The sequence below is a fragment of the Acromyrmex echinatior genome, chromosome 8 (genome assembly GCF_024713525.1).
Source record: "Acromyrmex echinatior isolate Ae372 chromosome 8, ASM2471352v2, whole genome shotgun sequence".
Lineage (NCBI taxonomy): Eukaryota > Metazoa > Arthropoda > Insecta > Hymenoptera > Formicidae > Acromyrmex > Acromyrmex echinatior.
The window spans coordinates 13,221,666-13,236,443 of record NC_141859.1 but is presented as its reverse complement, the minus strand read 5'-3'; the positions used below and the strand labels follow the sequence as shown (position 1 = coordinate 13,236,443).

The 14,778-nt window shown below is 29.2% G+C and overlaps 1 protein-coding gene across 2 annotated transcripts in view; it reads right to left on the bottom strand.

Moving 5' to 3' along the window:
- Positions 1-14,778, bottom strand: part of LOC105146659 (cuticle protein 16.8) — a 93,681-nt gene that overhangs the window by 24,859 nt on the left and 54,044 nt on the right. The window contains exons 2-3 of one of the 2 annotated variants that reach the window (XM_087408745.1): positions 1,503-1,532; positions 1,147-1,318 (exon numbers count right to left, since the gene is read on the bottom strand). In XM_087408745.1, coding sequence (XP_087264871.1) covers positions 1,147-1,318; positions 1,503-1,532 — 202 coding nt within the window. The remainder of the gene's footprint in view (positions 1-1,146; positions 1,319-1,502; positions 1,533-14,778) is intronic. The other variant, XM_087408746.1, reaches the window with a different exon arrangement.

Genomic DNA, 14,778 nt, shown 5'->3' with positions numbered 1-14,778 from the left:
AACATCCTCGTGGAGTCCGTAACTGTCCCTAGAGAGGAACCGAAATCGAAACGGAAGAAACGAGCTTAAAGATCCGAAGGAATTGTATCATCAAGAAACCGGACCAGTTCAGATACTAGAAATGTTTGTCATTTTATTTTTGTTTTCATTTTTTTAGATAGGTTGATTTGCTCCTACCAAGAAGTCACAACTCAAGGTGGGAGAGATGTTGAATGCGCGCTCTCAATACCGTTGACATAGAGGGCGAGACGCGTGTTACCGGCCGAGCAACGAGTTAGAGGAAGGTGCCGGAATGGCCGCATGTGGATGACAGAAGATGAGATCGGATCGCAAGCTGAGCTAGTGCTGTCCGTTCCCGCCAATAGAACTTTTTATTTTTGCCGTTTTTACTGCCGTTGTTACTACGGATGATTCGAACCGTATGCTCTTAATGTTTTTGTAATAAAATAGCGTGTTCGTATAAAATACGAAGAAGTGTCTAATATTATTGAGAACCTTACGATGCCAAAACCGCGGCTGCAACAATAATTAATTATTCATTTAAGTCATTGAGTAATTAATTATTTAATGACCTAAATGTCACATTATATTGCCAACTATAGAATACGATAATTTTTCAATAAAATCTATCTTATTCTAATATATAGGGACATTCTGGATTAAATTATATAGTTTCTTATATCGTTTTTATTATATAGTTTAAATATCATTTTTAATCGTAAATTTCAGATTACTTATCTGCTATATTAAATAAATTTTCTGTATTTGTCTATCGTTTTCGTCATATAGCTTAGATACTGTTTTGAATCTATTTCTATCTGTCATATTGTATTAAAATTAATAATATGCTATCATGTTTTTGAATCGTAAATTTCAGATAACTCGTTTAAAATATGAGACATATTTTCTTTATTTTTGTATCGTTTTTACTTAAATGTCGGTTTTAATAAATTATTTTAGTCGTGTGTTTTATCAAAATTAATAATATTCTATCATATCTATCCATGATTCAATCAGATAGAGTCTCTTTCTATTTAATTCTATCAGATTTTTTAAGCAAAGTAGCAAAGTTTAGAGCGATATATAATATATTCATATCTTTTACGTTCCAAAGACGAATAACAGTTGTAATTTTTATTACATTACCATGAATAATTCCATGTTCGTCACCGGTTTCCTGATGAACACGATCGATATATCCTGGATATCGTCCTGCTTCATATTGGAAACTATACGGCTTTGGTGGTGATGTGGTTGTCGAATACTCCGAAATATACGAAACATCCGCCAAGCAAATGTTAACGAAAGCGATTGCTAACTACAATTTAATATAGAATAACCATAACAATTTGTTAAATGGTTTAATTCGATTTTAATAGTTTAAGTTTTTTAAAATGCAGCCAATTTAAGACTAATCTATAAGAAATTTTATTTTCAAAATGAGAAAACCAGTATTTAAATTTTTATTTATCTTGAATTCTACATTTATTTAGAATACACACCTTCCAAAAAATTCTGAAACACACATAGATCTGGAAGAACATTTTGAAATTTTGATAGGTTGTAACTTTGGTTTTTAAATTAATGTTTTTAGACAATATAATATATATTATAGGATGATCCAAACTATAGAAATCAAAACCTTACACGGTCTAGCTGAATCTTAATGCTTGTATGATTCTTATGTGAATTTATATACTACATATGTATAGTGCCTAGAAACGCGCACCAAAATGATTTTTCGGTCTTGAAACGCTAACTCTACTAAATTACCGCAATAATATCACGAGTTAAATTGACTAGCAATTTAACAAATTTTTGATGCTTTTCGCATCTTCGAAACAATCTTAATAATGTTGAATAAAATACTAAAATCTGTAAATAATTAATTCTTATTGCGAAAAATATTACCTCGGGAGTACCTAGATCGTTTAAGGCTTTGATTTCTATAGTTTGTGTTATCATGTATACAGTCCTATAAATTATATTGTTTATTTACGTCGTCTAAAGATTGTTCCTTCATATGCCAATTATTACAAAGAATATTACTAAGGCCTCGGTAGTTTAAAGGCTTAGGACACTCGCACGGAATACAAGAGATCAAGGTTCGATTTCCGGTTGAGGTAATATTTTTCACAATAAGAATTAATTATTTATAGATTTTAATATTCAACATTATTAAAATCGTTTTGAAGATGAGAATAAGCATCAAAAATTTGTTAAATTGCTAATCAATTTAACTTGTGATATTACTACGGTAATCTAAGAGAGTTAGTGTTTCAAGACCGAAAAAAATCATTTCGGTGTGCGTTTCAGATATTACATAGTATATAAATTTACATAAGAATCATACAAGCATTAAGATCATACAATTATTAAGATCCAGCTAGACTGTTTAAGACTTTGATTTCTATTAATTTGTAATATTTTTAGATTCTTTTTTTATTTTAAAACACTGGGAAATATACCTGCATAGATTGTAATGCAAAATAGTTTTATATCAAATTATGAAATAAACATAAATTATGGATAATATGGCTCAATAAGAAAAAATTTAAAGTAAAATAGATAGGTTAGGAGCCAACAAAATATATTAGGTGTACAAATAAGTTTCCGTCGTTTGAGAAAAGACTGCGCCACTAGCAAGCTATGGTTAAAATTGTCTGATGTAAAACATTATATCGTAAGGTTGGATATCTGTCAACAACATGACCTTGAAATACTAGCGATTTTTTTCATCAACATCATATATTTTTTTTTGTGCGAAAATACCGAATTTTGAGCCGAATAAGCATCATTTGCGGGAACTTTTGATTTACTTCTTTAATTTGAAGAAATCTGCAGCTGAGACTCATCGATTGCTTGTAGAAGCATATGGTGAGGCTGCCTTAAGTGAGAGAAGTTGTGAATGGTTTCAAAAATTTAAGAACGGTGAATTTGACGTCGAAGACAAAGAACGTAGCGAAAGTGTACGAAGACGCGGAATTGGAAGCATTATTGAATGAAGATTCGTGCCAAACGCAAAAAGAACTTGCATTTACATTTTGACTTACATCAATAAAACATCATGTATCGTTCTTTCACAATAAATGTTTAATTTTTTATAAAAAACGGCGGAAACTTATTTGTACACCCAATATTTAATATTTACATATAAATGTTACGTGACGATATTTCTTCAAGTAAATATAAATTATATTGTTTATTTACGTCCTCTAAAGAGACGTTGTTCCTTCATATGCCAATTATTACAAAGAATATTACTAAGGCCTCGGTAGTCTAAAGGCTTAGGACACTCGCACGGAATACAAGAGATCCGGGTTCGATTTCCGGTTGAGGTAATATTTTTCACAATAAGAATTAATTATTTATAGATTTTAATATTCAATATTATTAAGATCATTTTGAAAATGCGAATAAGCATAAAAAATTTGTTAAATTGCTAATCAATTTAACTTGTGATATTACTACGATAATCTAATAGAGTTAGTGTTTCAAGATCTTTTCCAAATTAATAACATAAAATTAGCAATTTATAACTCTATATTTATTTAACATTAACAATTTATAACTAAATTTGAAATTAAAAAAAGCAATACAAGAGGGCACTCAAACGATAATCAGGCTTAATAGCAACTCATATCGGGAGATAACGATGGTATCGGCATGGGCAAACATCATAATATTGATTTTAGATTTGATTTCGTGTGGGTAAGAATCTTCCTTCACCTTCTTGTTATACACGTAGCATTCCTAAGTAGGAAGTAATAAGAAACTCGCGCGGAGGATTGTTATCACTAAATTACAAAAGGAGTGAACAATTACTCATGCTAGATCTTTTTAAATGGAAGGAACAACCTAATTAGTTGTAAGAAATTCATTACTTCGGAGCAACTTTGCATCCAAGTCTAATAAATTAAAAAATATGTAAGATTGTGGAAATCAACTTATTAAAAGTTAATTAATTTTGATTTTTGATTGATTGATTTAATCTTTGATCCTTATTAGTTATTTTCAAATTAAAGATTAACTTTAAGCCAAACTTATTGAAAAATTAAAATCCGTTAAATATGAAATCCAATAAATCCTAACATAATAATGTTATTATGATTTAGTATAATTAAATATAAATTCATAAGCGTGGAATACTTGTCCTTTGCGTATTATAATATAGACTAAGTTGCTATTTCCATCAAATTGATACTAAAAATCGAAAGCAACGTAAACGACAGATCTGTATTTATATTTTTTATTTATAGTATGATATAAATATAAAAACTAATACATATTCCTGAATTATACATGTAACAAAATTAATAACTAAACTTTCAAAATATAATTTCAAAATATGCAAAAATATTTTTGTTTACACTTATACACTTAAATTAATAAATATTTCTAAAATCCGTGCAATATTTATCAATTTTAATATAAGTATAAATTATTACTACAACGATCGAATTAAGGTTTGAAGTTAGTTATAAACGATATAATTTAAGAGGCGTTGAATGCCAAAATAAGATAGATATTATGTGGAAATTATTTTCCTTGATACGCTATGTAACAATGGCACAATAGTAATTAAAAATAAAAAAGAATTACCTGTGATTATAATTTTAAAACATTTTATAATTTTCCACTTCTCTCGTATCATATGTACGTGTCGCCGGTCACCGCAACGGAAGAAGACCGAGAGACGAAACCAAGCTCGGAACTCCGGAAACCCACAAATACTAATACAAGGCGCACGTAATTCGAATCAACCTTTATAATATTAGGTGCGCAACTAAGTTCTCGCTGTTATTTTGATGAAAAATGCAACTTTATTGTGAAAAAATGGTTACAAATGAATCATTGAAAGTATTGCCCATCGCTAACTACTACTTTTTCCCATCTTTCTGGCAGAGCTCGTATATCATCACGATAAAACTGTTCACTTACTGCTGGAGCCATCTGTTGACAAACAGCGGGAACTTAGTTGCGCACCTAATATATAATTTAATATTTAATTTAATACAGCGGTGTGTACGTCTGTCGCAAAACTGAAAATGTCAAACTGTCATATCATCAAATATAAGATGTTTTTTAAATTATTTCTAAAAGATATCTATTATTATACACATATTTAATAGATATCTTTCAAGAGAGATCATTTAGATACCATTAATATGTTTATTATAAATATTTTAAAGATATCTTTTGAAAGATCTTTAAGATGTCTATAGATAACTTTTCGAAGTTATAACTTTTCGAAGTTAACTATACAACGAAATCTTTAATAACATCTTCTATATATCTTCTAGAAATAAAATTTAAACTGTGTTTGAAGGTGGCTTAAAGATACAAAATATAAATAAAAACGAGCATACAGCCACGATGCTAAATGATTTAAACGAAAGTCAATATATTTAAAATTATCATATAATAACGTAGATGTTTCGGTCAAGATTTAACCATCATCAATACATAGAAATATCAAGATGTCAAAAAAAAAAACATAAAATTAAAACAGTAATCGCTAGTCAAAAAAGATGGTGAAACAACTTTCCAATCGCTTATGATACGAGCTAACAGAGTAAATTGAGGTTCAAGAAATTGAAATTAAACAATATTAAATCTTATAAATTATTTTCGGTCACGTCTAGAATTTCTTATTACAAGAAGCAAAATGCGACTTCGTGTGAAACATACGGAATTTTCAGATTCATGTATTTTATGACGCAAATCCTCGCAAATGTAATTCGGAGTAAGTAATGTAAATTAAAAGACAAACATTGAAACAACTGGTGAGAATTATTGCTGGCAAAAATGTGGGCTCTTACATAGCGCCTTTTTCTACTCTTTCTTAAAAGGGTAAGTTTTGTACTGATATTAAGTTTATTATAAAGTTTATAAAGTTTATATTATAAAGTTTTATCGCAAAATTGCTTGATAAATTGTTTCCAATGACCATAATTTGTTACTGTAGTTTGACATACACCGTTTGACTGATTAAACTTAGAATGTAATTTTTGACTCACACGTTAGTCAAGGTAATTATACACACACATATACAATATGTTTTAATTAAGGAACAAATTATAATTTGTATGGACATATTCGTAATTCATTTCTAGTAATGTACAACATATTTATGACATTAATTTCATTATTTCAATAGAACAAAGATACACACAAGACAATACATTTTATATATGATAACCAAGTATAGATAGTATAGAGTATAAATATATAAAATTAACCATTAAGACCATTAGTTCACAACACCTGACTACTGAATTATCAAATTTATGGACCAAGAAAGTAATTTATATTTAATTATATTAAATCATAATAACATTATTATGTTAGGATTTATTGGATTTCATATTTAACGTTAACATTAATTTAAAGATTATAAGATAATATTATTGATAATGATCTGATCGGTTTCGAAATGTCTGTTTATATTGTTTATATAGTTTATTGTGTCGAATATTTAGGAGAAGCCCGGGCAGCGCGAATATGTTAAGATTGAGAAGAAAAAATTAAAATTGAGATCAGAAACCATTTATTCTCATAAATCTCTTAAACGACTTAACTTTAAAATAAAATTTAAAAAATTAAAAAACTTGAATTTTTAATATGTTATTTTAGTTAAAACATAAAAAAAAACCATCTGCTTTGCCCGATCCCCCTGAACAAAGCGAATGGATCACTCGAGCAATGCAAATGAAATTTAAAAAATTAGAATCAGTCTTGGCAATCGACACAAAAGTAGATACCAATCTTTTATATGTAGCCTTCATGGACCTATTTGGTACATGACTGCACTGGATCAGTCATAAACAAATCATGACTGCACAAAAAAATAAACAAAAATGAGATGTAAACGAACACGTATCTTTCGTATACTTGAAAGATCGTCTGTCCCTTCGTATTCCCAGTATTTTCATTATAATCATATATCGAAAATAAAGAGGATTGATTATCCGCTTTGTTCAGAGGACCTACCTGGCGCAAATTTGGAAAGGTTAGAATAAATTAAAGCATCAAGTGAAAAATTTTAACCTCGAATACACATTTAAAGACGCAGAATTCTTATAAAAAAATCATTCACATTGGTTAAAGAACAATTACACATAATATAATAATTAAATTACATATCTAAGGAAAAATCGCAAGGAAACACTCAATTTTCTATATGTCTCTATTAAACACAAACAAACGCAATCACATGTCGTTTCGTACTTTCATAGCGTCGCCATTTCTTCAAGTGCTAGAGACTCATAGCGCAATCTCAGATAGATAAACGAAAATAAAAGATATTCGCTTTATCCAGAGCATCCATTTTGCCCCTATATATATTTTTTTATATATTCTTATGTTAATAATTGCTTCAAATTAAAGAATTAATCCGTTTCTGAGATATTTAAGTACTTTACCTAGAGATTGGACAAAAATGTAGCGATTTAGCCAAATAAGTACCGAATTTTATATTTTAAATAACAAGGATCACTTGTTTTAATTATTTTGAAATTGAGATAATCAATTTTAATTAATCTATAATTTAAAATAGGTTTATCTTTATTGCAAGCAGCTTTATTACTTTTGTTATTAATAAAGTTGCTATTTTGGGAAATATTTCTATTGGATTTTGGAATTGATGAAATTTTTGATAAAAAAAAGATCAATGTTTAAAAATAAAGTTTGTTTGATTAGAAATTTGATTATTTTAATCTGGATACGTCGTCCGACCCTTTTAGGCATTCAAAACTGATTAAATTAACAATTTCCACAAACCAACGCTTTTCGAAAAGATGTTTAGACTATCACTGCACTCCTCAGCGACAATTAATTATCAAATCTGTTGCTCTCTCTTTGTTAGCGACCGGTTTTTCAAATCAATAAATTTGAATATATCTTAAATAAAAGTGGTTATAATTTTAAAAATTAGAAAACAAAGAACATAAAAAACCACAGCACAGGTTGTCGGTTGTGATAATCAAACTTACATCAATAAAAAAATTTGTTAAGCGTTTATCAATACAACATATCAATCAATAAACAATTAAACGTTTCGGTCACAATCTGACCATCTTCAGTAATTAAAAATCTTCTTAAGACGCAAATTTACATTTAGTTGAGTTAAATACAACAGTCGGTTGTTAAAATAAAATAAAAGTGTTCTTATTTGTGTGAAGACGCATCGTATGGTAATCTTACAACGCCAGTTTTCATATCCGGACAATGTAGAACAAGAATTTCCAGATTCTAATCAGAATAAAATTGTATATCGTTAATCTCTTATACTCGAAACATAAAGCATAGATTTGGAGTAAATGCAAGTTTGCTTTTGAAGAAATGCGTGCGAACTTACAGAGCGAATTTATATACTAGATTACAAATACAATTTCTTAAATCGTGCATAAAAGAACAATTAATTCTTATTCATATGTATAAGTTTATTGTAAAGATAACAACAAATTATTTCGTTCTTCGAGGGAAAGAATTGACAGAATTAAACACATATTTATATTTAAATATTTACGTGTAGAACTACATGACGCCTACAAACATCTAGGTCAAACTAAATTTGAATTACTCAGTATATGCAGAAGAATTGAAAATAATTTTCCTCATATCATAGCGTTTTCATTCTTTCGAAGACAGGAGATTAATTTTAATATGTGGAAAAAAGAACAGATTAGAATTGCCAAAAAAATCTCGAATTTGCGGGCCAAACATACTCGACAAGAAATTTTAAAAATTAACAGCATTAATTACAACATTTCACGAAAGGTGGAATCTGAGGTGGGTGTTGTTGCTTCCGTTCCGCCTTCAAAATTTAATACAGTTTTGACTAAGGTTACGAATTTGAATAAAATTTACTCAGGTTACAATATTAACATCACTCCGGACATATTTAACGAGTCGTTTGATATACGTAACATTAACGAACATTGGCTAATAAATTTAACCAATATTAACATCTCTGATAAAGCCATAATATTACAGCTAGGTCAGCAATTTAATTTACCTAACAATTTGGTGAATAAGGAGGTGATTACATGTGAGTTTATCAAACATGTGGAAGGTAACCTTTTCAAAGCTGATGATGACACAAGCAAAAATATTAGAAATGAAACGGTTCAGATTTTAAAATCTATCAATAAATGTAACATCAAATCGTTTGAAAACACTGTCTTGAGTGAAGGTGTAGCGGAAGTGAAGAGACTGATCTCAGACAATACAGATCTTACTCACTAGAGCTGATAAAGGCAATACCACTGTGGTTTTGAGCCGTGATAGTTACAAGGAAAAAATGTATGACATTCTTAATGATCATTCCATATACATTTTAATAAAAAAAGATCCTACAAATAAAATTACCGCAGAAATCGGAAAATCATTGAAATATTGGAAAAGCAAAGGTTATATTGAAAACATTAGCGAATAAAATTAACTTGGAAGAGAACCGTGTAGAAAACAATTCGAATTTTATTTCAAAAAAATTTTTCACGATACCATATCTTGGTGGTGTATCTGAAAAGTTCAAAAAACTTTCACGTATTCATGGGTTTAATATAGCCTATAAACCTATGAATACAATGAACAAGTTTATTAAGACGGGAAAAGATTCTCTTTCCAAGTATGAAAAAAGTGGATTAGTCTACAAAATAAACTGTTAAAACTGCGGATCATCATACGTGGGCCAAACAAAACGAAAGTTAAAAACTCGGATAAGGGAACATAAAGCGGATGTAAGGAAACCGTCTTCTGAGATCTCCGTTGTTTCGCGTCATCGTCTTAACGAGATGCATGACTTGGATTGGGAGAATATAGAAATTTTAGACACAGACAATCTTTGATTAAAAGAAGAATTTCGGAAATGATACATATAAAAAAACAAACAAGAGGTATCAATAAGCAAAGTGACACGGAAGGTTTGCTTGATATTTATCTTCCTTTTCTTAGGTAGGTTCTCCTTTTCTTTCAATAATTGTTCTGGAACTTTCGAGAGTTTTGACTCGGTATATAAATAGTGGTAAAACACATGTTATGAATAGAACAACACACAATGTCACGACTAAATTTTAAGTATGCAAAAGTGATATTTGAGATCCACCGCTTAGTTTTTTGGCTGTAAAACAGGTAACGCGTCTATGTTTTATGTTTAGAGTATAAGAGATTAACGATATACAATTTTATTCTGATTAGAATCTGGAAATTCTTGTTCTACATTGTCCGGATATGAAAACTGGCGTTGTAAGATTACCATACGATGCGTCTTCACACAAATAAGAACACTTTTATTTTATTTTAACAACCGACTGTTGTATTTAACTCAACTAAATGTAAATTTGCGTCTTAAGAAGATTTTTAATTACTGAAGATGGTCAGATTGTGACCGAAACGTTTAATTGTTTATTGATTGATATGTTGTATTGATAAACGCTTAACAAATTTTTTTATTGATGTAAGTTTGATTATCACAACCGACAACCTGTGCTGTGGTTTTTTATGTTCTTTGTTTTCTAATTTTTAAAATTATAACCACTTTTATTTAAGATATATTCAAATTTATTGATTTGAAAAACCGGTCGCTAACAAAGAGAGAGCAACAGATTTGATAATTAATTGTCGCTGAGGAGTGCAGTGATAGTCTAAACATCTTTTCGAAAAGCGTTGGTTTGTGGAAATTGTTAATTTAATCAGTTTTGAATGCCTAAAAGGGTCGGACGACGTATCCAGATTAAAATAATCAAATTTCTAATCAAACAAACTTTATTTTTAAACATTGATCTTTTTTTTATCAAAAATTTCATCAATTCCAAAATCCAATAGAAATATTTCCCAAAATAGCAACTTTATTAATAACAAAAGTAATAAAGCTGCTTGCAATAAAGATAAACCTATTTTAAATTATAGATTAATTAAAATTGATTATCTCAATTTCAAAATAATTAAAACAAGTGATCCTTGTTATTTAAAATATAAAATTCGGTACTTATTTGGCTAAATCGCTACATTTTTGTCCAATCTCTAGGTAAAGTACTTAAATATCTCAGAAACGGATTAATTCTTTAATTTGAAGCAATTATTAACATAAGAATATATAAAAAAATATATATAGGGGCAAAATGGATGCTCTGGATAAAGCGAATATCTTTTATTTTCGTTTATCTATCTGAGATTGCGCTATGAGTCTCTAGCACTTGAAGAAATGGCGACGCTATGAAAGTACGAAACGACATGTGATTGCGTTTGTTTGTGTTTAATAGAGACATATAGAAAATTGAGTGTTTCCTTGCGATTTTTCCTTAGATATGTAATTTAATTATTATATTATGTGTAATTGTTCTTTAACCAATGTGAATGATTTTTTTATAAGAATTCTGCGTCTTTAAATGTGTATTCGAGGTTAAAATTTTTCACTTGATGCTTTAATTTATTCTAACCTTTCCAAATTTGCGCCAGGTAGGTCCTCTGAACAAAGCGGATAATCAATCCTCTTTATTTTCGATATATGATTATAATGAAAATACTGGGAATACGAAGGGACAGACGATCTTTCAAGTATACGAAAGATACGTGTTCGTTTACATCTCATTTTTGTTTATTTTTTTGTGCAGTCATGATTTGTTTATGACTGATCCAGTGCAGTCATGTACCAAATAGGTCCATGAAGGCTACATATAAAAGATTGGTATCTACTTTTGTGTCGATTGCCAAGACTGATTCTAATTTTTTAAATTTCATTTGCATTGCTCGAGTGATCCATTCGCTTTGTTCAGGGGGATCGGGCAAAGCAGATGGTTTTTTTTTATGTTTTAACTAAAATAACATATTAAAAATTCAAGTTTTTTAATTTTTTAAATTTTATTTTAAAGTTAAGTCGTTTAAGAGATTTATGAGAATAAATGGTTTCTGATCTCAATTTTAATTTTTTCTTCTCAATCTTAACATATTCGCGCTGCCCGGGCTTCTCCTAAATATTCGACACAATAAACTATATAAACAATATAAACAGACATTTCGAAACCGATCAGATCATTATCAATAATATTATCTTATAATCTTTAAATTAATGTTAACGTTAAATATGAAATCCAATAAATCCTAACATAATAATGTTATTATGATTTAATATAATTAAATATAAATTACTTTCTTGGTCCATAAATTTGATAATTCAGTAGTCAGGTGTTGTGAACTAATGGTCTTAATGGTTAATTTTATATATTTATACTCTATACTATCTATACTTGGTTATCATATATAAAATGTATTGTCTTGTGTGTATCTTTGTTCTATTGAAATAATGAAATTAATGTCATAAATATGTTGTACATTACTAGAAATGAATTACGAATATGTCCATACAAATTATAATTTGTTCCTTAATTAAAACATATTGTATATGTGTGTGTATAATTACCTTGACTAACGTGTGAGTCAAAAATTACATTCTAAGTTTAATCAGTCAAACGGTGTATGTCAAACTACAGTAACAAATTATGGTCATTGGAAACAATTTATCAAGCAATTTTGCGATAAAACTTTATAATATAAACTTTATAAACTTTATAATAAACTTAATATCAGTACAAAACTTACCCTTTTAAGAAAGAGTAGAAAAAGGCGCTATGTAAGAGCCCACATTTTTGCCAGCAATAATTCTCACCAGTTGTTTCAATGTTTGTCTTTTAATTTACATTACTTACTCCGAATTACATTTGCGAGGATTTGCGTCATAAAATACATGAATCTGAAAATTCCGTATGTTTCACACGAAGTCGCATTTTGCTTCTTGTAATAAGAAATTCTAGACGTGACCGAAAATAATTTATAAGATTTAATATTGTTTAATTTCAATTTCTTGAACCTCAATTTACTCTGTTAGCTCGTATCATAAGCGATTGGAAAGTTGTTTCACCATCTTTTTTGACTAGCGATTACTGTTTTAATTTTATGTTTTTTTTTTTGACATCTTGATATTTCTATGTATTGATGATGGTTAAATCTTGACCGAAACATCTACGTTATTATATGATAATTTTAAATATATTGACTTTCGTTTAAATCATTTAGCATCGTGGCTGTATACTCGTTTTTATTTATATTTTGTATCTTTAAGCCACCTTCAAACACAGTTTAAATTTTATTTCTAGAAGATATATAGAAGATGTTATTAAAGATTTCGTTGTATAGTTAACTTCGAAAAGTTATAACTTCGAAAAGTTATCTATAGACATCTTAAAGATCTTTCAAAAGATATCTTTAAAATATTTATAATAAACATATTAATGGTATCTAAATGATCTCTCTTGAAAGATATCTATTAAATATGTGTATAATAATAGATATCTTTTAGAAATAATTTAAAAAACATCTTATATTTGATGATATGACAGTTTGACATTTTCAGTTTTGCGACAGACGTACACACCGCTGTATTAAATTAAATATTAAATTATATATTAGGTGCGCAACTAAGTTCCCGCTGTTTGTCAACAGATGGCTCCAGCAGTAAGTGAACAGTTTTATCGTGATGATATACGAGCTCTGCCAGAAAGATGGGAAAAAGTAGTAGTTAGCGATGGGCAATACTTTCAATGATTCATTTGTAACCATTTTTTCACAATAAAGTTGCATTTTTCATCAAAATAACAGCGAGAACTTAGTTGCGCACCTAATATTATAAAGGTTGATTCGAATTACGTGCGCCTTGTATTAGTATTTGTGGGTTTCCGGAGTTCCGAGCTTGGTTTCGTCTCTCGGTCTTCTTCCGTTGCGGTGACCGGCGACACGTACATATGATACGAGAGAAGTGGAAAATTATAAAATGTTTTAAAATTATAATCACAGGTAATTCTTTTTTATTTTTAATTACTATTGTGCCATTGTTACATAGCGTATCAAGGAAAATAATTTCCACATAATATCTATCTTATTTTGGCATTCAACGCCTCTTAAATTATATCGTTTATAACTAACTTCAAACCTTAATTCGATCGTTGTAGTAATAATTTATACTTATATTAAAATTGATAAATATTGCACGGATTTTAGAAATATTTATTAATTTAAGTGTATAAGTGTAAACAAAAATATTTTTGCATATTTTGAAATTATATTTTGAAAGTTTAGTTATTAATTTTGTTACATGTATAATTCAGGAATATGTATTAGTTTTTATATTTATATCATACTATAAATAAAAAATATAAATACAGATCTGTCGTTTACGTTGCTTTCGATTTTTAGTATCAATTTGATGGAAATAGCAACTTAGTCTATATTATAATACGCAAAGGACAAGTATTCCACGCTGGAATGAATTTGCCAGTGATTGTAACACGATCGCAAAGCCTCTTAGTAAGAGGTAGCATCGTCACAGGCCTGCAAGCACGTTTAATGAACATGTCAACGAGGCTGCGATTGAAGGATCGCATCCCGCGCAACTTGCTGAACCTGACACTTTGAAGATGCCCTTGTTGGAGATTCCTGATGTCTCCTTCTGTATGAAGACTAAAGTTCATAGATCTAAATTTAAGAATAACAATACTATTTTGGATAGATTCAAATTTAAAAATAATATGAATTTATCGAACTAACAGGTATCGAGAACATGACGGAAACAGAATCGGCGCATCCGAGTCCATCGGCCAGCGTTGACATTAGTAAATCGATTAGTAATTGATCGGAGAGAGCAAGACAGATATCGCAAAAGAATCGATGAACGCAACCAAGAATTCCATGATGCTGGTAAGGAACAGGGCCCTTATTCTTGAA